Source organism: Trichomycterus rosablanca, chromosome 1 (genome assembly GCF_030014385.1).
Source record: "Trichomycterus rosablanca isolate fTriRos1 chromosome 1, fTriRos1.hap1, whole genome shotgun sequence".
NCBI classification, from domain to species: domain Eukaryota; kingdom Metazoa; phylum Chordata; class Actinopteri; order Siluriformes; family Trichomycteridae; genus Trichomycterus; species Trichomycterus rosablanca.
In genome coordinates this window covers 34250102-34274489 of record NC_085988.1, presented here as the reverse complement: position 1 = coordinate 34274489, position 24388 = coordinate 34250102, and the positions used below count along the sequence as shown (strand labels likewise).

Here is a 24388-nt window from a genome sequence, read left to right as displayed (position 1 = left end):
CAGCGGGCCACCGTAGTTTTTGTACTTTTGTCAGGTAAATAACGGGGTTTATCATTATAATTGCATAGTAGGTCAAAGAGTGTTATGTATTATCCAACAACAATTAATGTGATTACAAAAGCATTTACCAATGAATTCCTAGTATGTAGGTTTACAATACACAAAATCTAGTTTTCATGGTTTTGCAGTTCCTATAGTTTTGTGTCACTTTTGTTTTTCCTCTTTGTTCTGTTGATTTTAATATGTCTCACCAGTTATCAGTGTTCTCTGTAGTTTGTTTTGTATTTAAGCCCCCAGTGTGTCCACTGGGCAAAGTGTTGTTGTTGTTTCTAGAGCCACGCTAAGCCTTGTTTCTGTGTATCTTGTATTGTTTATTCATAGTTCCCTGTTTTGTGATTTTACCATGTATGTAATAGGGCTGGCTCTATACCACTTTTTTATGTCCGATACCGATACCGCAAATTGAGTATCTGCCGATACTGATACCAATCCGATACCATCATTTCTCCTCTCAAACAACTAAGCAGTAATAATACATGTCTCAATGCACCATGGTTAAACTAGCTATCTAAATAACAATGCTCAGACTGTGTAACAAATATTCTAAAGGAATAAATACAGAACCTACAACATCACACTTATGCAAAACTGCTGTTTTTATTTTCACTTTTACACACAGAACATTTAGCAGCATTTTTGGCTTGTTTAACAGGACCGTACAAACATTTTAAATAAAGTGCAACTTTATCTGTATTTAACAAATAAATTATAATTTCAATATAAAATTCTAGATCTGCCAACTCTCAAGTCTACACCTTGAAGAGGCAGCGAAAAATTATAAAATAAATAATACAAAATATTATTTATAAACAATAGAAATGGAACAATTAAATAATAACAAATGTATCTATCTTGTCCCGGCTTGGAGATCTCTCACATCCTCAACGAAATTTAATCCATTAGTGTTATGAAATAAAACAAACTACACCGTTTCCCGTTTAGGCACAGATGTCCTCTTCAAAATCCAGCAGGGTTTTTTAATAAGCGTGCTTTGGTTTTTAATCATCTAAAAAAAACTTTAACGGAAAATCTGAACTCTGCGTCAATTCTAATTGGTTCATCACATTTGATTGACATCCACATCTTCCAATTGTAGACACTTTGGACGAAATGCTGTAAAATAGTGTTTTAGTTGTTGCAGTAGTAGATGATTTTTTTTTTAATTCTAAAAGTTTAAGTAGATCAGTGTGTTTTAATTTCTGAATGACCTTACTTACATTAAGCAACAGTATCGGCTCGGATTAAAAAAAAATTTCCTTCCGATATCCGATTCAGTGATTTGGACCAATATCGGACCGATACCGATACAGAGTATCGGACTGGTGCCAGCCCTAGTATGAACATCTCTGATTGCCCTGTGTTTATTTTTCCGTCTGTACTGTGACTATTACCACAGGTAATGATGCTGATTATTTGAACAAGCCTTATAGTACTCACCCTTGTCTTGTCCCTTCTCGCCAAACCTTACAGTGGTATGTTTAAACTCGCCAAACCTAACAGTGGTATGTTTAAACTCGCCAAACCTAACAGTGGTATGTTTAAACTCGCCAAACCTTACAGTGGTATGTTTAAACTCGCCAAACCTAACAGTGGTATGTTTAAACTCGCCAAACCTTACAGTGGTATGTTTAAACTCGCCAAACCTTACAGTGGTATGTTTAAACTCGCCAAACCTTACAGTGGTATGTTTAAACTTTGCTAGGACTATTTTTACTGGATATAAATAACTAACAAATTAATGCATGCGGTCAAAAAATTTGCCTATGTTAATTATTTTTGCCCAGCTGATCTTAAGCAAAACTGAGGATAATGAGCTTTAACGTTTCCCTCTAGCTCTTACGCTAGAACAGTCATGCTTCAGATTCATTTGGATGAATCATCCCGCTACAATGAGACTGAGATTGGGTTTGATAACAGGCCCAGTGGAGCACAAGAAACAAAATGGACAATCACCTCCCAACCTAATGGAGTCCTGTACTTTACAACCTTCATAAAACACTCTCTTCTCCCTGTCCAGCCCGCAGGCAAGCACAGTGTATGACACTATTATACAGGGTTATCAAATGGTTATCTCCGATCATTACATGTTGTCATCTTTCTTCAGTGGCTTGTTTTGGCTGTAGATGACTTCTTTAGGGCTATGACCTCCTTCTTCGATTGAATCATGTATGAAAGCAAGCATGGTTCACAAAGAAATCACTGACTCATTTAAAGATCATTTTATAATTGTTCAATACTCTATATTAGTTATTGGGTGTAGTGATAAATGGTTTTATGTTTGTTATGCTAACAGTAAAAGACTATGAATTGACAAGATATAGGACATGGTTATTTAAACCAAATAAATAATTGTGTCCCTTTATATGTGGCATATGAATGTTGTAGGCATTCACATGGGAACATGAAGTTGATTGTTACACATGGGAAGTTAATTTTCTAATTTAATAAGTGATTAAATATAACTTGAAAATTACATGCACTGTTGGAAAAGATTTTTGGTTAGAGGTTTTAATGTTATGGCTGATCAGTGTATTTCATGCATTGTATTTTAAGAAAATATCTTTATAACAATGCATTTTCTTCCTATTCTATTAAAGTCAGAGCTTTTGTCTTGTTATTTGCTATGCCCAGAAACAGTCCACTGTTTTCTGGAAGGGCTCCAGGTTTCTATATTGAGAAAATGGACCAAATAGCCTTGTGAAATCAAGCCCATTATTATATTTCCCTAGGCCCAGGAAAAAATTACATTAACTTTGGGTCATTAATAATTGAATTTCTCAAATCTGCGAAAAGTGCATTTGTCACAGCTATCTATGACACATCTGCTTTGAAACCTGAATCACAGTTGTTACTGCACATACAGCATAAAAAGATCAATAAATCACAGACCTTAGTAATGCCTAAGCATATTGCTGATTTATGAAAACAACAGTTACACATTATGCTTGTAATTATTAGACACTGCAGTTTAGCTTTGTTTGTTAAATTATGCAGTCATTTTAATGGTGATGCAGCTGGTAGTGTTGGTTTCACACAGATTCAGGGTTCTGAAATCCTTGGTTTAGTCCTTGCCCTTGGTCATTGTTTGTAATGACCCTGAGATGTTCTTCCAGTGTTTGTGGCTTTCCTCCAAGTACTCTGTTTTTCCCACCTCCCAAGGAACATGTCCATACATAAATTGGCTGGTTGGGATTAAGTGAGTGACTTGGTGAGTGTATGATGCCCTTAGATGGATGCTTTTAATGATTCCCACTAGTTTCCAGGTATGCTTCAGACCAAACACAGTCCTGATCAGAATGATGCCATTACCAATGAATAATAAAGAAAATTGCTTTAATGACTTTAATTTCACCTAGGACACAGTATGATGGTAATATTCAATAAAACAGGGCATATGAGTGTAAGATAACATAGATCACTTAGTGATTAGGTGGGTAAACAGGTTTCCCTCAGAACCACCTCGGGGTAAAACAACAGAAAATGTAGTTAAAAATGTAAAATGTGAATTAAGTAAAATATCAGTTTTACAGAGAATAGCTTTTGACTCTGGCATCCCTAATTATTACAGCATAACTAAAAGAGAGAGTGAGCAGGTAATAAGGTCATGAAGGCTTTCGCATCAGCGCCCACCTCTCCACTGTCATCAAAACTGAGTGATCACTCTTAAGTGATGCACTCAACCCTTTTAGCTCCTAAAGTGCATATGGTTTGATATTTTAGTTTTTAGATTATAATCTGGCAAAAAATGAAAATTTGTGCACAAGTAAAAATAACTGTTTGTTCTCTTCTTTTCAGGTTACATGGAAGATACCATGAACTGGCTCCCCATTTAGTTCCCATGGATTACACCAATGATCCTGATGTTAAAGTTCCTTTAAGTCTCATAGTCAACATGCCAGAGCTTAAGGTAATGCTGTGTCTAACAATACAACAGTCACTAATGTATAAGTATTACAGTGAAAGTATTAAGGGTTGTCAACACAGTACACTTTATGAAAATATATAGTCAAATATTTTAGTGCCTTTCACTATATTTTGGAACATCTGTACAGTTTTCCACTTTTATTTGGCCACATTATTGCACATATTATGGTCAAGCTCTACTAATGGACGATAATGCCCGTCACTATCTGTTTTCTCTCTTTATTGGGGTTAAAGTCAAGCATTTGTGCTGACCAGTCAGGTTTATTGCCTTTAAACTCTGAAGAACATTTTAATATGGCCTTTATTGTGGTCCCAAGGTGTAGACCTGTCAAAGAGTACAAAATTCTTAAGAATGTCATTGTATGCCATCATCAAGATTTCATTTAGCACAGGTCAAAGCTTTAAAAACAGGTAACCAACTGTAATGTTATCTCTCTTCTGAGGACCCATGTTTGTGTGTAGTGGAAATGCCTTAATCCATACTATTCTGGACATTTATTTAGTTGTCATGTCATCGACCTATGGATGTTTTTTTTATTTATTTGGGAATTACACATTATAAAATCATAATAATTATAATTAATATCTGGTACTCTACACTTGTGATATCAAATACAGGTACTGTTGGTCAGTTGTAGACACCAACTGTGTGGATACTATGGAGCAGAGATGTTCACAAGTCACAAAATACGAGTCCGAGTCAAGTCACGAGTCTTTAGACCAGAGTCCAAGTCAAGTCACGAGTCTTTAGGCTAGAGTCTGAGTCAAGTCACAAGTCTATATAATATACACAAAACATATATTGGAAATGTAGCGTAGAAATAAACAAATAATGTAAGTTTAGATAGAAAACAACTGTATTTTGCCATTTTACTTAGTGCCTTTACTTTCCTAGTCATTGTGCAAATGAATGTAATTTCCGTAACAAGAAGGTAAAACAAAACAAAACAAAAGTGTGCGATAAATCACGGCACAGCAGCATAAAAATCATAACCACTGCTTACCTTAGCTTATGTTCTTCCAGATGCTATTTAATTTATAACCGTGTGTCCCATTATGAATATAATCTGTTATTTTGTAAATTTGTGCTTATAATTAAAAACCTCCAAACTTTTCCCAATTGTGAAGTAAAACACGAACTCATTAGAAAGCCAATCAAGCGTTTCATTGACACATCAACTGAATGAATGCAAATAACAGCATTTCTTACTAAAAATTAAAATCAGGTCTGATTGGTTCAGAAAGCGGTCTTTCAACCATTAGCGCCAGTTCTGTAGGAGTGTTCCATTCACCCCAGTTGTTCCTGTGAAGAGCACTACGTAGGGTATTCCACCATTTTAAGTGAGATTCCAATCCAAAGGTAACAAAAATGTTCAAATAAAGTAAACTTTAAACTGTGTAGGGAGTAGGGAGCCACACTTCATCACTATGCCGGAAGTTGGTGTGTTGCGGGTTAAGGCGGCCGGAGCGTTATTAGAGAGTATTTATAATAATAATAATAATTATATATATATATATATATATATATATATATACAGGGGTTGGACAAAATAACTGAAACACCTGTCATTTTAGTGTGGGAGGTTTCATGGCTAAATTGGACCAGTCTGGTGGCCAGTCTTCATTAATTGCACATTGCACCAGTAAGAGCAGAGTGTGAAGGTTCAATTAGCAGGGTAAGAGCACAGTTTTGCTCAAAATATTGCAATGCACACAACATTATGGGTGACATACCAGAGTTCAAAAGAGGACAAATTGTTGGTGCACGTCTTGCTGGCGCATCTGTGACCAAGACAGCAAGTCTTTGTGATGTATCAAGAGCCACGGTATCCAGGGTAATGTCAGCATACCACCAAGAAGGACAAACCACATCCAACAGGATTAACTGTGGACGCAAGAGGAAGCTGTCTGAAAGGGATGTTCGGGTGCAAACCCGGATTGTATCCAAAAAACATAAAACCACGGCTGCCCAAATCACGGCAGAATTAAATGTGCACCTCAACTCTCCTGTTTCCACCAGAACTGTCCGTCGGGAGCTCCACAGGGTCAATATACACGGCCGGGCTGCTATAGCCAAACCTTTGGTCACTCGTGCCAATGCCAAACGTCGGTTTCAATGGTGCAAGGAGCGCAAATCTTGGGCTGTGGACAATGTGAAACATGTATTGTTCTCTGATGAGTCCACCTTTACTGTTTTCCCCACATCCGGGAGACTTACGGTGTGGAGAAGCCCCAAAGAAGCGTACCACCCAGACTGTTGCATGCCCAGAGTGAAGCATGGGGGTGGATGATATGGCATTCCCTTGGCCCAATACTTGTGCTAGATGGGCGCGTCACTGCCAAGGACTACCGAACCATTCTGGAGGACCATGTGCATCCAATGGCGGTGCCGTGTATCAGGATGACAATGCACCAATACACACAGCAAGACTGGTGAAAGATTGGTTTGATGAACATGAAAGTGAAGTTGAACATCTCCCATGGCCTGCACAGTCACCAGATCTAAATATTATTGAGCCACTTTGGGGTGTTTTGGAGAAGCGAGTCAGGAAACGTTTTCCTCCACCAGCATCACGTAGTGACCTGGCCACTATCCTGCAAGAAGAATGGCTTAAAATCCCTCTGACCACTGTGCAGGACTTGTATATGTCATTTCCAAGACGAATTGTCGCTGTATTGGCCGCAAAAGGAGGCCCTACACCATACTAATAAATTATTGTGGTCTAAAACCAGGTGTTTCAGTTATTTTGTCCAACCCCTGTATATATGTAATTGTCACACAAAACTAATGTTAACACATGCTGACACTAGGGAATCTGTTGTTTACGAGTCATTTTTGGCGAACCATGAGTCAAGTCCAAGTCGAGTTTGAAGTCGCTGTGTGTGCCATCCATCTCTGCTATGGAGTAAAACTATTTAATCTCATAATATAAATAAATCTCTAAATATCAGTCTTATTTCATTAATTGGAATTTTAATTAGAAATTGCTTGAAGATTTGAAATTTTTGATAATTTGGCTTCATACATACCTACAGGCCACATGGTTTAACAAACTAGCATTTAGTAATAACATACTTTGAACATACAGTAAATGCAGATATGAATCTACTGTGGCTTCTCCTTAGAAGAGAACAAAGAAAGTGTTTGGAGGGAAGATAAGATATACCACATACTGTGAATATGTAATAAGACCTATAAATTATTTTAATGCAAATGAAAGTTTCCAAATTACATTAACAATAATGGGAACAAAACACTTTCTCCTTGGTCTAAAGCTGAGTAAAATATCCCTATTTTCTTTATTTGTTATAAGTATTTTAACAAGAACAGGCAGGATACAATTAATCTAATTACTGCTCAGATGTTGTTGTACATAATACTTTGCTAATACATGGAGAGCATGATACAAGGAATGCTATTTGTCTTCCAAGGTATTTTGCATTTTTTTGCATTCCAAGATATTAACTTGTCATGTTCGTGATCCTTTTTATTTCGCTGGGTGATTACTTCTAGGAAACTCTGGAAGTAATCACTGGAAGTAAAATCTGAGGCTTGGCAGTAGGGAGATTTTCAACATCGACTGTTTTGCTTACAGTTAAAAATACAATAAATGACATGTAGTCTGTTGTTGTGATGTGCTCAGCAACTGAGAGAGATCTTAGCTGAAGTAGTCTGTCTGAAGTAGTTATAGGTGACATACTTTCATCTACTGTAATATTTAAGTTACATATGTGAGTTTAGCATCTGTCAGACCTTCAGGTCTAATGGCAGTGTGATTTTCACCACTCCATTAAAATTCATTTAAAAATGGTGTATGGTGAGATTAGGCTTGTTTCACCTTGTGTGGCCTACTGCTGTTTAGCTGAGGTAGACAGTTTTACTTTACATACAATATACTTTTTTAACATGGCAACTGTATCATGACATAAATTTGATAAATTGATTTGATGGAAAAGTGACATGTTGAAAACCACCAAGCTGTTTTTGTATGGTCTTATTCCTGCATTTGACTATATACACTGCATGGCTTTAAACTTGTTTTAATGCATTTCTTAGCCTCCATAAGTATAGCTAAACAACTGTACAGTGGACCGTTGGGTTACGAACGGTTTACCATACGAACATTTTGGGTTATGAACGATCTTTTTCAACTTAACGAATAACGAACCGAAATTCGTGAAACACATGACGTCACGAACAAGTTAACTCTGACCATCTCTCTCTCTATGTATACAGTGAGCGGACAGTGGACAGTGTTTTTTTGGAGTTTTCTTTATATTTTCAATATTAAAATGGCCTCAAAGAAGGTGCAGAGAAAGCGTAGTGCTGAGAAAATGAATCTTTTACATTTGTTGTTGTATAATTACTCCTGCCAGTAGCTGTCACTGTGTATCAGACAGAGGGGACAGTGAGTGAGAGAGAAGAAGGAAATCGCTGAGTAAAGTATTCTTTCTTTCGTGCAATTACACCTACAAAATACAATGCTGTTGAAATAAAGAAGGAAATAATAGAGAAATATGAGAGTTATTGTTGTTTCTTTTAGATACATTTTATAAAAAAGAAGGAAATTTATTATGATGTATGGTACAGCACTGGAAAAGATGGCCCAGAATCGCGATGACTGGAGAGCACTTGTTCGTGGCCTATGCCCAAAGTTGGGTGGTAAGGCGTAAGAAGAAGAAGAATGGTACAGCACACGTACTGTACTGAAATGTGATGTGTGTTTTATGTACAGTACTACTGTGTATTGTTGTTTATTATTGTTTATTACAGTAATGTCTATTCTTTAATTTAAGATGAAGGGAAAATATACTTGTATTTATAACAAAAAAGACCATTTAAGACATTAGAAAGGTTAGGTAAGGGGGTGGTTTTGGAGGTCTGGCACGGATGAATAGTATTTACATTATTTCTTATGGGAAAAATAGGTTTAACAAACGAATATTTTGACTTAAGAACAGCCCTTTGGAACCAATTAAATTCGTAAGTCAAGGGTCTACTGTATTTGCATACATTCTTAATTCTCGTCTTCTACTACTTCTTTCTTTTTTTCTTATTATTATTAAAAAGAATTTGATAAATTAGTGCTATGTTTAGGGTGTGTCTGCTTTAATTGTTTCCCGGTGTTGCTGTAACGAATGGGCTAATGTAACAAGAGGGGTCGGACACACATGCAGAGATGTTTTAACAATGTTTAATAATAGTAAAAGACAGGTTTGCACAAGACAAGACACACAAACACATGACATTTGCTAAATGCTAAGCTAACTGCTAATGCTAAACTAAACACACACAAAACCTGACTAAACTATACTAGACCCTAAGCTAAGCTAACATATGCTAACACCAAACATAAACAAGACTAAAACACTAAACAAGACTTTAAACAAGAGAAAAAGCATAATCCAAAATCACAACCAAAGATCTAACCAAAAAGCATAACAAGTCAAAACCATGACAATCCTAAGAAGCCAAAAGCATGACAACCAAAGCATGCCATGAGCATAACAACCAAAACAATCCACAGTTGCTCCCTTAAATACCTTGAGCAGTTCACCTGAAACGAGGAGCAGCTGTGGATCGTTGGCTACAGTCCAATTAAAATTAAGGGGGCGCTGGCTTATCCCATAAGCAAACCACCTCCAACATGTGCTCCCAAAAACAGGGGTGTGGCACATAAACTCGGGGAGCACAAAGAGGCTAGATTCGTGACAGATCCATCATGACTCTGACCAGGATAAAATAATTATAGAAAAAGAATAAACAAATTATTATTAACAATACATGAAATCATGGATTTTGCGTTGTGTCTTCAGAAGTTTTCTTATAATGCTACATTATCTGAAACAATCAGCAGTGTGTCCTGAGTTTTTAACATACAGGTCAGAAACCCTTATTTGTGCTTACAGCAAGGATTTCTTTTTATTAATACATTTGTTTCTAAAAGTGCTTTATGACTTTAATTGGATAGTACAGGTTATCCATAACGATATGGGTAATTAAATAATCCCCTACCCAAACTGAATGCACTGTCGGAATTTAAAATGGCATATAATAATATTAAGAGAACATTCAAAAGCTGTTATAAACAGTCTATGATTACAGTCTATGAAAAGGCCTACATGAGCACAAGCTTTATATTGAAAGCTTAATAATAACCAAAGCAATCTATTTGTCAGAGCTCTGCATGGCGGATTATGTAAAAAAAGACATATAATTTGATTGAACAAGTAAAACCATGTCACATGTCTTGAAATATGATTCCATTCAGATAAGGCTTGAATGTGATTACAAAGTCCAATTTCATGAAGGTTTGTTTAAACTGCAGAAACTCCAGCTCAAATCAGAAATGGCCAAAAATCTGATATAAACTGGCTGTCTGAACAAAACCCATACTGATTAGGCATCCTTTTCTGTACTGCTATTTTCTGTAATGCCACTTGTTTAATGACCCTGAGTGTACTATAAATTTAAGCACAAATCTAGTAGCTTTTAATGGGCACTCTGGATTTGCTGCTTTTAGGATAAAGAACAGTGTGTACAAAAAAGCACAGTTCACCACTGAGCTTGTGAAACTTAACACTCCATGAGACGACGCTGTATTAGCGTATTAAGTTGGCCATTTCTATTTTCCAAGGTTGTGAAGAGGCACAAGTTATTTTCATTTACAATTGTTCTGTTATGTAACCTGTTATAGGTGGATTGTCAAGAGATTGTAGCAATGCCAAGTAATATTAATAATTCTTCTCCTTGTGTTGGTACTTTAACTAGACAGTTGTTTGTGTAGTTTGTGTGACAGTAGAAGTCTGTTTTAGTGGCAATAAAGTGATTCTTCATCCAGCCTCCCCCTCTCTTTCACAACCAATTATGACTCAGTGGTAAAACCAGTTATGACTTTTTGGGAAAACCAGTTATGACTTATTGGGAAAACCAATTATGACTCATTGGGAAAACCAGTTATGACTTTTTGGGAAAACCAGTTATGACTTTTTGGGAAAACCAATTATGACTCAGTGGGAAAACCAGTTATGACTTATTGGGAAAACCAATTATGACTTATTGGGAAAACCAATTGTGCAGTGTTTTCCCTGTATTATTCAACACAGTTTATTCTTGTTCATTAACTAATAAATTAAATATGGTGTATTGGGAGCTGGTACAACACTAATAGACAGAGACGAATTGAGTAAAAAACAATGAAAAATTGGGTAAACACAGTACCATGTGCATACTGAATTTGGTTCTATATTCCAGTATAATAATGTTACCATAAATCATAAGTGATCTAAAGATCATTGCTGTTCTGGTGGTCAGGCTCTTTATTAGGTTATTACGAGGGATCTTCAGAAAGTTTCACCACTTGTATATTTTTGTTGGAAACAGTGAGGGTGGGAGTAGTAGTAATTGGTTGTGTCTAAGAGACTGAGAAAGAGCTTATAGTCCGGATTTAGCGCCATATCTGATTTCCACCTTTTTGGATCGCTCAAAGACGCTTTAAGGGGAAGAAGATTTTCTTGTGATGATGGTGTGAAAGCAGCAGTGCATCAGTGGCTACACGCTTAACCAAAAACATTTTTTGTTTGGTTGGTACGACGCTGGGAAAATGCATCGGAAAGTGATGTCATTTGTTGTAACCACAGTTTTTAGAATTCTCTGTGCTTAATTTGCGACACACAGAAGCAATGTTTTAAAAGCATACCTAAAACTCAGCTCAGGGCTAAGTCTGTATGTTACTCCTTTGTTTATTTATTTGTCTGTTTAACATGCCTGGCTGACAGTTAGATATGACTACTTGTCTGACTTCTTCGTTTGGCTTTTTTGCTGGCATTTTTCTTCTGGTTTCTATGGGCCCTGCCAGTAAACAATGGCATTCTTGTTTTTAGCTGCCACAGGCATCTTTTCTGTTCTAGAGTTTTGTCTATGGATGGCATGGCAGCTTTCTGTGTTTTTTATGCTGCTACTGGTTTGATGGGTTCCCATGTCTGGTCCTTGGCTGAGTGTTTGGGTTGTGGCTCTCTGGTGGATTGAGTAACTAGTGAAAATGCACTTAAGTGCTTGCTTGTTTCTTCTCTAGGCTTCAATTGCAGTAGAAACGAGGAACCTATTTGACTTCCCCTTCCTCAGAAAGACCATTGTGTCTGCGTGTGCGCCCGGCCATTTATTAGCACAGCTTAGATTTAAACTAGAGACCCTAAGATCTCATCCGCTATCCAACCCAATCCTACGATTTTACTCTTTACTCAACGCTGCAGGTTTTTGACCAATCACAATTGAGAATTTACAAGCAGCAAGATACAGCAAATATTATGGCATTTATTAACTTCTGTGCTATATTTAGTAAAAGGAAAAACAAGTATTCAGCCACTTTTGTCTCATTTCTTGTCACTACACCGTCATCGCTTTGTGATGGTTGGCTGCATAGATGGGTCATCTTTCTTTAATGCTTTTTGTCTCATGTCACCTGTAGCAGACTAGCCCCTGAAATTCAGTCCAGCTTATTGGTCTTTTCTTTTCTAAGTTCTTCCACAAGTCCTGTCATAACACTGCATTTAATGTTGTCATGTAAGTGCCTCATTACATGCCCAATGTGATGTAACTACCAGGACATGTATTATGAAGCATTATGAGGTAGAAAGCAGAATGAAGTATTCAGGTTGACATGCAACACAGTAAAGTCCTACAACACAAACTGTTTTCACCCATTCTTGTAGTATGCAAGACTTGTGCTTCTCAACAGTCTGTAGTTGCCATTGTCTGATTCTCCTCTTCATGATGCGTCATACATTTTCAATGGGAGACAGATCTGTACTGCAGGCAGGCCAGTCAAACACAATATGAAACTCTAATGCTCAAGCACTCTATGTCTACGAAGCCACACTGTTGTTACTTGTGCAGAATGAAGCTTGGCATTGACCCGCTGAAACAGACATGACGTTTCTGGGAACAGACCACTTGCACAGAACACTTACTGGTGTTTCTGCACAAAATTAATATATGGTTTCCTCTTTACAGTTTTAAGCCACAGAGTGGGGAGGAAACTGATTAAATAGAAATTTTTCCAAATGAAGTAAATTAACACTAACTGAGATGGAGACTGACAGTTTAAGGAACAGACCCAGTGAGTCATCTATACATCCATGCAATATGCTGGCCATTAATGGCATGGCATGTGGGCATGATACTGATGGCAGGAGTGCCCATTAAACTTTTACTTTTCTTAACATTGGTACAAAAGTACATTTTGAAATCTTGTGTAGCAAACCGGTCCAGGGACTTTGACTCTCGGCAGCAATAATACCAAAACTATATTTATGTAACCTTAATCTATATTTATTTTAACATTGGCTATTTTTTTCTTATTAATAAAGTTGTTTCTTCTAAGCTAAGATGGAACTTGGAATATTGTCATATGTACAAATAAATAACATGTTTATGATTTTACATTTCACTAAAAACTAAATGTCATTAATCACTTTTTCTGTTTTGTGAACTCTCACTGACCCACACCAAGCAACCTGTCATGTCAAATTCATCTTTCAAAAACAAGCAGATTGACGATAATGTGTCCTTGCTGATTATTTAATTGCTTTATCTAGTAAATATGTCTTGTGGTTAGCAGGGATGTAAACTATCTCAAAGGGATGGCGAATATTGAAGAAAACTTGAATTGATTAGTCCCTGACAGCACACAGTCTCCAAAAGAGCTCTTAGACTTCATAAGCATAAATCTCTTTTCACCCTCAGTCCAAGGGTGGCTGCTAATTAGCCTTTCATGCTCAAGTGATGTGATTCACTGCACATTACTGGGCCTGAGCACTTTTCACCTTAGTGCTATTCACCTACAAGTCTTTCTCTGAATTATGCTTTATCATATAGTACTTCTTTAATCACCTAGGATCGGCAACCCCAAACAAATCTTAAACTTAACTAAGATTTTACCAGAGAGACACTGACTGGAATCAGACCAGCTTTGCAAACTCTCTTAATAGATAGTTCCCAAAGGCTTTAGCAAGAATCTTAAAACATTTTTTTAAATTAGGCAAAAACACAACACATTAAAAATCAATTTAGCCAATTTAAGACAAATTGGCTTAATTTTAGTCAGCTTTGTAGAATATGAATCTTACTACTTAGAATATTAATCTTTACCTCATTGCAGAATATTACATTTACATTTCTGCATTTAGCAGACACCTTTATCCAAAGCAACTTACATTCCAGTTACAGTATACAGTTTGAGCAATTGAGGGTTAAGGGCCTTGCTCAGGGGCCCAACAGCAGCATAATAATAATAATAATAATAACTTGAAAAATCTAATCAAACTACAGTGAAAGCAATTTCTTACAACTGGAGTGGTAAAAATACATAGGACTGCTGACCTGCCAAATGTCTACAAGTGCTCAACAAGGAATTTATTAAAGAAGTCACAGTTAATAGTCTCAGTTTAAGTTGATGTTCATGACTCAACTGTGCTTTTCTGACATTTGCAGTTGGACTCAAAAAAAATTTTTTTCAAAAAAAATCAATTCAGATCTACAGTATGTAGCTACAAAAGTATACTGATTTTTTAAATAAAGATGTTGGGATAAGAATTAAAATAATCAGTTCATGCCACAACATTTTAATATCTCCTTGATTGGCACAGTGGCTAAGTGGGTGGCACTGTTGCCTCACAGCAAGAAGGTCCTGAGTTCGCTCCCCAGGCGGGGCGGTCCAGGTCCTTTCTGTGTGGAGTTTGCATGTTCTCCCCGTGTCTGCGTGGGTTTACTCCGGGTGCTCCAGTTTCCTCCCACAGTCCAAAGACATGCAAGTGAGGTGAATTGGAGATACAAAATTGTCCATGACTGTGTTCGATATAACCTTGAGAAGTGATGAATCTTGTGTAAGGAGTAAGTACCGTTCCTGTCATGAATGTAACCAAAGTGTGTAAAACATGATGTTAAAATCCTAATAAACAAACATAGTATCTCCTTAACTTAACATTTTAAGTAGCGTTAAGAAGAGCTAAATTCCGTCACTTTGCAGCCGTAGCGATGAGGAGCCCATCTCTGAAACACTGGGTGCAAAAGAAGGGAAAAACATGGGTAATTTATGTAGCATAATTAACATGCAATAAAGCAGAAATAATTGACTTATATATTGTAAAAATCATCAAGCTGAGTGGAATCCATAAACATGAAGTGCATGGACTTGAATGATCATGAAATAGAAGATGGTAGCACATTAAAGCTGTATAGGTGCTGTTGGTCAGTATGATTTAGTCACACTAAATAATGTAATACTGTAGATTTCACAAAGTGCAATAAAAATGACATATGTCTACAACTTTTTAGTACCAAAGTATAGCCCGACTTGCCATTTACAGAAGCCAATAGTATGGGCCTTCCACTCCCTTGTACTTGTACTGACTAAAATAATTTTAACTTTCTTTATTTTGTGTGTTTGTTTATTGGGGGGGGGGGGGGGGGGGGTATTTTAGAAGCAAACTTCTTTTGCTTTTGTGATTTAACTCTTGTGTGGTGTTCATAGTTTTGTTACTCAGCCAATGTTTGCAGGTCCGGTGGACCCACCACTTTGTGTTTTTAAATCAATACAGTCATAACTTATTTAACATACAAAATATCAGATGTTTACTTTAAGATGTTTTCAAGATGTTTACAGCATATTTGGTTAACATTTACTATTCTCTTATGTTGGATCATATTTATAAATACAGTGCCATCCGTTTGTTGTGATAATATTTAAAAAAGGAAAAATCATTGTAAAACATTTGTCAGTGTAAGAAACAGCAGGCTGAACAGATACAGTATCTACATCAGTCTACACATCAGTCCTATTGAAAACAGTCAATTTATGCTCGCCTATACAACACATGAGGGTCAGCTTTACTGTGTGTGTGTGTGTGTGTTACATACATTCATTTGATGCATGTAGGCTGTGTCTGTCTGTCTCTTTGTGTCTCTGTCTGTTTCTCTCTCTGTATTTCTCTCTGTCTGTATCAGTATGTCTCTCTGTATGTCTGTCTCTCTCTCTCTGCCTGTCTGTCTGTTTCTCTCTGTCCATCTTTTTTTCTCTGTCTGTCTTTCTGTGTCTATGTTTGTTTCTCTTTGTCTGCCTTTCTGTCTGTCTGCCTCTCTCTCTGTCTGGCACTCTGTCTGTCTGTCTCTCTCTGTCTGTTAGCAGTTCCAGTTTCAAGACCTTAATAAGACAAAATTAGTTTCTTGCAACATTTTTGGCATTGTGTGTGTAAATAAATGTAATGTATGCACTGGAAATGTATTAAGTAACAAAAACAAACGTAATTCAATACTTCTCTTCCCTGAATGTATCACTGTAATCTACTTCTTTTCTCTGCTGTTCCTGTTAAGACTCATCATAGTGAATCATTCGTTTCATCTTTCTCTGTCACCCTAACCACCTTCCTTTTGGCCTTTCTCTCTAAAATAGGCTAGCTTTGAAATTGGAACCAAAATTAAATGTATGAGTAAACTACCTCACAGCCTCACAGAAAGAAGGTCCTGGGTTCGATCCCCAGGCGGGGCGGTCCAGGTCCTTTCTGTGTGGAGTTTGCATGTCCTCCCCGTGTATGTGTGGGTTTACTCCGGGTGCTCCAGTTTCCTCCCACAGTCCAAAGACATGCAAGTGAGGTGAATTGTAGACACTAAATTGTCCATGACTGTGTTCGATATAACCTTGTGAACTGATGAACCTTGTGTGTAATGAGTAACTACTGTTCCTGTCATGAATGTAGCCAAAGTGTAAAACATGACGTTAAAATCCTAATAAACAAACAAACCTTAAATTGCTGCTAGTTGTAATATACTGTATATTGTGGCGCCGGCAAGTATGGAGGAAGGGGTGTCGGGGCCGCAAGATGGTTCTTTTAGACATTCATTCATACACATGAACATTCACACAACAGACAGACAAACAAAGTGCTGCTTATCCAGCCCTTACCGTAGCCACACCATCCCCAACACTGGGCTACACGGCTACGGTAAGTCTGGATACCACGGCCGCAAGGCCTTCTGGGTAAAGATCGTTCCGGCCCCCCAGTGGCGGACGCTACAATATTTAATCCAATTTATATAAAAAATTCCAAAGCATATTCTGAAAGCAAATACACAAGCCACATCCACAGTTACAAAGTATCTTAAATCAGCATAATAAACAGGTATCTGCATTTACCAACATAACTGTGGTTGATGTAAAAATCAGACTGCTAACTGCTATCCCCTTAATAAAACATATGTGACATGACATCTCCACCAGCTGAAAAAGATTTTCTACATATCTACAGTTTGTAGCCACTGTGCTGTTAGAATGTCTCCCAGAACTCAGACGATGAGCTCTTTTTGTTTTGTTCATAGCTCTCTTTCCAGAGCTGTTGAGTCAGCTGATTGTGGGGGTATAAAAATCTTTGCAGCTACTAGAAGTTCATTGGGAGAGAAATATAGGTACCGGTATGAGAGAGTCAGCCTTTTTTTTTACATTTCTTACCTAGCAGAACAGGCTCTCTGCAACAGAAATATTGGTACACTTGCATTTTATGAAAATAAACCATCATTTGATAAACAAAGTGTTTAAATTAAAACATCTTTACATGTGTACATTTGATTTGTACTGGAACAAAACCAAAAAACATACAGACAAACAGAAGAAAAAGCAGAGAGTTTGGAATAGCAGAAGAGATTTATAAAGGTAATAGGTAAGTGTGGCTAAGGTAAAGGTTGCAAGGACATCTCTAAAGAGTTTGGTGTTCCTGTGGCCACAGTTCCCAATGTTTTAAAAATATTTAAGGCCTATGGAACTATAGCCAAAATCTTTGTATGTGGTGGCAAAATAAGGCCCAATATTGAATAGATTGTTTAAATAATTTGGAAAGAGTAAAAAAATGGAACTTTAAGCTCAAGGTACAACAATTTCAGGTTGCACCACCCATCTGTGTCATAATGAAAATAGGCTTCATTGTAGTAGCCCTAAGAGAACCGATCTTCTACAGGCAAGATCTTATAATACATGTTGATAAATCACAGTCCTTCTGGAAAATGTGCTTTGAACTGAGAAAAAAGCTTTTGGTCAGTCACACTAAAAAGGTTTTCAAAGAAAAAAACACAATTCCTACCATGGTGCCACCATGGAGGAGGCTCACTGATGTTTTGGGGTTGCTTTGCTGCATTAGGAACCGGTAGTCTTGCATCTGTACAGGTTACAATAAAGTCAGAAGAGTGGTATATACAGCCCAGTAATAGTAAGCTGTGCCTCAGTCATGGGTCTCAATCATGGGTCTTTCAAAAGAATGATAAATCGAAACACACATCAAAAAGTTCCCAAGAATGATCCATTCTGAAGTAAACTGCTGTTAGTAATCTGAATCTTTTTTTTTTTTTTTATATTTTTGTTCATGCTGTTTTATTTGTTTTGCAATTACAATGTTTAGTTGTAAATTAAAAGTTAAGTTCCAGTTTTACTAAAGTGAAATTAATATTAGATACAATACAGTTTTGACAGTTTTAACGTAATTTACAGAAATGTTTAATGGTGGAAGGGTACCAATATTTTGGCCACATTTTGACACACTCTTACATTGACTGTTCGTGGTTCTATATACTGTAAACATGTCAAACTCAAGGTTTATCATCCATCATCCTGTAGTGACTAATGTCTGACATATGGTACAACATATTGCTTGTCCTCTATTGTTTCCATGCTTTATTTATCAGATACATGTGATTTATCTGTGATACACAGGAAAATCCATTCCGTGACAGGATTGTGGAATCCTTCTCCGAGGATGGCGAGGGAAACCTCAGCTTCAATGACTTTGTGGACATGTTTTCAGTTCTCAGTGAAATGGCCCCCAGAGAGCTAAAGGCCATTTACGCTTTCAAAATATATGGTAAGAGAGCCTTATTATATTAGCACCTATAAATCTCAGAACCTCTTCTAACAGCAGTTTAACTACTCCAGTGTTGTGGATTTAGTGTCTCTTAATAAGATGTAATTAATTTCATATCCGTCATCATGGTGCTGTTACAAGAATCCAACCATACACAAGTAGTAACCTGAAATTCATAATGCCATGTCATTTTGCAGATTTCAATGTGGACAATTACATCTGCAAGGAGGACCTTGAGAAGACTCTGAACAAGCTGACAAAGGAGGAGCTGACTCCAGAAGAGGTTACCTTGGTGTGTGAGAAGGCGATTGAAGAGGCAGACCTGGATGGAGACAGCAAGCTGTCCTTTGCCGACTTTGAAAACATGATTTCCAGGGCTCCTGACTTTTTAAGGTATACACTATAGATTTTTTGCTTGCTTTCCATATGAATTGACTATACAATTTAACAGAACAGCAGCGTCTACTATGAACACATGCATAATCATCCTACTTTGCTTTATTCAGTCTGTACATGCTAAATCTTTGCAAAAAAGCTAAGTTTGCTTGCACAATTTTAACTGAATGCCTCTGACTGTACTTTAACTGCACATTTTATGAGGCAACCATTCCTCTGGTGGACATTTACAAGCTAAGCAGCTGTGCCACACAGTCACAAAGGGATCTGCACTGACAGAAGGCAAGTGCAGCACTGCTTTACAGCTAAGAGGGATGCAAAATCCCCAACACTGGAATAGAATCATGCCTAAATAGACTAAAGTTACATTTGCTTCACTATGGGATTTTATTGCTAACCTTGAATGGGTCACACCGGATCCTAGAGACAATCATGAGACAATCATCTGACAATCATGAGACAACCATGCTCTGTATTAAATTGAGGAATTTTGTAAGTTTTTGTTAAATCATTTTCATATCTTTCTTCCCATGGAATAGTTCTATGGAATTATCTTTTTCTGTCTGCATCAGGTTTGTTTATTGGGATTTTAACGTCATGTTTTACACTTTGGTTACATTCATGACAGGAACGGTAGTTACTCATTACACAAGGTTCATCAGTTCACAAAGTCATATCAAACCCAGTCATGGACAATTTAGTATCTCCAATTCACCTCACTTGCATGTCTTTGGACTGTGGGAGGAAACCGGAGGTCCTGAAGAAAACACACGCAGACAAGGGGAGAACATGCAAACTCCACACAGTAAAGGACCTGGACTGACCCCACCTGGGGATAAAACCCCAGACCATCTGCATCAGGTCTTAAGCCTGAACAATGTTCAAGGACTGAAGTTACCTTCTTTTTTCAAATTCCTATTTTGTATCCAATTACTCAGTCTTATTTAATTACCCATTTATATCTTTCCTCCACTGATACAGACCCCTACACTGACCAAGGAGGGTTGTATTTAACACCCTCCCATTCCAACATGTGCAGTTGCCATCTTTCTTTTCCACCTTTCACTGACAGAATAACACAGAGAGTAGTATCACTTCCAGAGAATTATGCACTGCTCTCCATTATTTACCATCTCCGTTCAGACATTTTTGACCAGCCAGCAGAGGTCACAATGGCAGCAGTCTCTTCAATCATGTCTGTGTAGGTGCCCAGCTGATCAACAGCACTATCTAGCACATTAGACCAGATCTAGCACATTAGACCAGGGTCGCAGAGAACAATAATAATAATTAAATAAACTTGTATGCAAAACGCCACCATGTGGAGGCTTTATGTTACATCTTGTATAGAAAGTAGGGTGCATTGTGTTGCCTGGGTCACAAAAAAGCATGGACAAATTGTGGGACGCTTGAAAAAAACTTTAAAAAACACTGCATTAGACCACTGTGCCACCTGAGCGCCTGACTAAAGTTACCCTCTGAAGTTTACTCTCAGTTCCAGCTCTTGGGCTAACCCAGCAGACTGGTGGTGTTGCTCCTTACCTGTGAGACAAATCCACAAATGTCCACACATAACTGGCATGCGATCTGGTGAAATAAATAGTAATTATGATTGACAAATATTGTTTCATCACAAGTGTTTTTTGTTGTGCCTCAAACTTTGTCTAGACTATACAAAGACTATCCTTTGTGCTACATAGTGTGTGACTATACTGTTTGTAGAGCACTAATTACACATACTATTTAGAACAGTAGTGTGTGATTTGGGATATAGCCTGCTTAACTGCTGATGTAATACTATGTAATAACATACTGTCTTATAATTTAACCTGAGGTAGCTTCTGCTCTAATAGAACTTTTTGTTCTTTTTTGTTGCCACTCACCATTAAGCCAAATGTCTTTAGAATTTTCTAATTTAAAAGCTCGTCCCACAAGATTAGGTGGTACTGTTTTTTTCCGGATTATTTTCTGATTTTGCTTTTCTGTATTTTGGATTAATATTTTTCTGTCTGACTTTTGCATCTTCTCATTATGACTTAGGATTATAGGATAATAAACACAATGCCAGAGAAACAAAGTTAGTTATATTACCCTGATATTGTATTGTTTTGACATTTTATTTATTTTACTACAGCCTTAATGCATAGTAATCCAGATTTCAATTACATTCTTGGGCCAAGTTTGTCAGCTAGTATTACCATTGTTGTGTTTAGCTCATGCCCTGCTATCTTTTTCTGTCCTCATTACTGTTTTTATTATGTTAATGTTTGAATCATTTTGGACAATTTTTAAAGGTAAATGTATAGCTATAGATTTGTTCTGAATGACAAAACAAACAAGTTTATTACAGCAATACCTTTTTTTGTGCTGTGCATGGTTTTGTATTTTACTGCTCTTTGTCCCAGGTCATTTAAACGTAATACTCCATTATTACAAAAAAATTTAATCAGAAGCCATCTGTTCTTCTTTCCATTTTAATCCATCTTCATATCCCACTGCACTTGTCTTGCAGTATAACATAAAAACAACAAAAGTCTTAGAGTTACAGCTTGTGCTGATCTCCTGTATGGCTAAGCTGCAATATAAAACAAAATTATTGTCTTTTTTTTTATTGGTATCAATGTTGCAAATCATGATTCTGGTTCATGATTGGCATGAAATTCAAAAAAAGTTCTGGACCACTAAGGCTATGTTTAGACTGTTTAGCCACGGATATTATGGTGACCATGTTTTGCTTTTTAAAAAAGAGGACACTTGGCAGGATGGCAGGTTCAGGGGGTGGGGGCTAATTACATGTAATTGGTGGCACTATGGCAATGTGTATAAAGTAGGGGTTTAAATATTTGACAAATGCATCAATATCCATGCCACTATGTAATTAAACTTTAATAAATAAACCACTACTTTTTAACAAGACAACCAACAAATGCAGTTTTGTTTTTTTGCTGAACTGCACCTTTATTTAACACTCAGCTTTGCATGTCATGCATTCTGCTTCCCAAGGATCCCGACAGAGACAAAAAATGCGGATTTATTTCTGTAATTCATGTGTAAATGTTCATTTACAATTGGGCATTTTAAGGATAAGTGCAAGAAGGCAGGACTTAATAAGAAAGGTGAAATCAGTGCAAAAACACGAAAAAAGAATAGCGTGTGCAGACTGAAAAAGCCATATCCCGGGCACTTTAGGTCCAAAAAAGAGAACATGTCCAGGAAAAACAGGACGTATGGTCATCCGAATGGATATACAGGCTGGCTATCAAGACTAGCTAATGATGTCTACCAGACATCAGAACTGCATCAACAAGCCCATCTATTGTAAAAGCCTGCCAATTTTTAATGCAGTACAATCAGAGGGAACAAAAGGTGTTGGACATTTAGTAGTAGACAAAGACTGTGTCTTTCTTAAATGCCCTTTTAATACTCAGGCATTATTGCATTATATTGTTTTATGAGCAATAAAATGTAAAAACTGTTACAGGCATCAGTTTCAGTTTTGTCAAATAACATGACTACAGGGCAGTGGTTAAGGCTCTGGGTTAACAATAAGAAAATAAAACCTTAGACGTTTAAGGGGTTTGAATCCCAGATCTCTGTATGTATGTATATCACGTCACTGCTTTCTGTTTTTCTTAGCATTTCAAGCATTTCAAAATACAACTGATTAACAGTTCATCTTTTAAATCATTTTGCTCTGAAAAAGGCCAGTAAGTTAAAATATGACAATATGACAGTTTTTAGGATGAATAATGCCTTAATCTTTCTCTCTTTCTCATGCAGCACCTTCCATATACGAATCTAAGAGGGCTTCTACTTCATTAGAAGATTACCTAACCGAGCTTCTTTGGAGTCCCTGGTCTTTTTCAAACAGCGCTGACTTGTTGGGAGAGTCGAACTCGGGATCTCTGTGGCTCTGTCTTTACTTTTTGTGGTTTTTTTTCTCTTTTTGAGGAAGCACATTTTCGAAAGAGGAATATTGAGAAAATGCATGACAATTTTTCCTACTGGAAATATTCAACCATTTGAACATTTTTTAGTATGGAGGTTAAAACATGGTAGGAGGCTATTCGTGAAAGAACCTACTGAAATGTGGACAACTCTATTGGGCTTTCTTTGTACTACAACGTCCATGGCACCACTAAATGCAGCAGACAGACTTTCCTCCTCTGTCATCTTGGATTACAAAAGATCTGCTGTGGAGCTGGATAGAGGAGGCGAGGTAGAAAAGAGTGGAAATTAACGAGAGATGGCAGGAGAAAAGAGGGCTAAAAGCACAGCACTGGCATTGCAGTCAAAAAGACAGTCTTTTATACAGCTATGCAATCGTTCTTTATGAAATGCATGAGTTGCATTAAGTTTGCCCTCTGCTTTAAATTGCTTTCGCTGTATCTGATTCAGTTTTATTATTGCTTATAGGACTGGAGCATGTCGACAATCATATCAAACTGTTCTCCAGTTGTACCAAGGGCTCTGTCTTCTTCTCTTTTTTTCACTTATTACAAAATATTATTTTTCCTTTTCCTTAAACTTGACATGTGTCAGCTGTCCCTGTCTCATAACTCTGTTTTTCAATATTTAATGTTATATAGGGCATTTGACTTAACTTTGAATAAATGATTTTCAGTTGTTTATTGACTAAGTGCATCTTTTACATGCTGACTGATGATGTCTCCCACAAATTTTACAAGAATGTAATGATAATACACATTATTTGTTGTTTTTCCAACATACATGCTGTTGCTTTGGTACATGTAGCGAAGAAATTTATTATTTTAATGTAAGTTATTTATTTTATAATGTGCTATGCACTACAGATTATTTTACTGATTTGACTAAAGTACTAAAGATCTTAACATAAGTAGTAAGAAAGAATTACCAAAGCAGTTGGTAGTGTGGGTACCTCACAGAAACATTGGTCCTGAGGAATTGGGTTCATTACTCACCTCCAGTTACTGTTTGTGAAGAGTTTTAAGTCCACTGTGTCTGTGTGGATTTTCTTAGGATACTAATTTTGCCCTAGCATGAATGGTCAAGCAAAATGTGTGCTGCAATGCATTGAATTGGCACCCTGTCCAGGGTCAATTAACTCATTACACCCAGTGTTTTT

General features: G+C 37.0%; 1 protein-coding gene across 1 annotated transcript in view; it reads left to right on the top strand.

Moving 5' to 3' along the window:
- The window catches only part of cib2 (calcium and integrin binding family member 2), a 45342-nt gene extending 22039 nt beyond the window's left edge, over window positions 1–23303 (top strand). The window contains exons 3-6 of the mRNA XM_063002113.1: window positions 3856–3967; window positions 18738–18885; window positions 19083–19278; window positions 23062–23303. Of these exons, the coding sequence (XP_062858183.1) occupies window positions 3856–3967; window positions 18738–18885; window positions 19083–19278; window positions 23062–23083 (478 nt within the window). The 3' untranslated portion in view covers window positions 23084–23303. The remainder of the gene's footprint in view (window positions 1–3855; window positions 3968–18737; window positions 18886–19082; window positions 19279–23061) is intronic.
- The last annotated feature ends 1085 nt before the right edge of the window (window positions 23304–24388 follow it).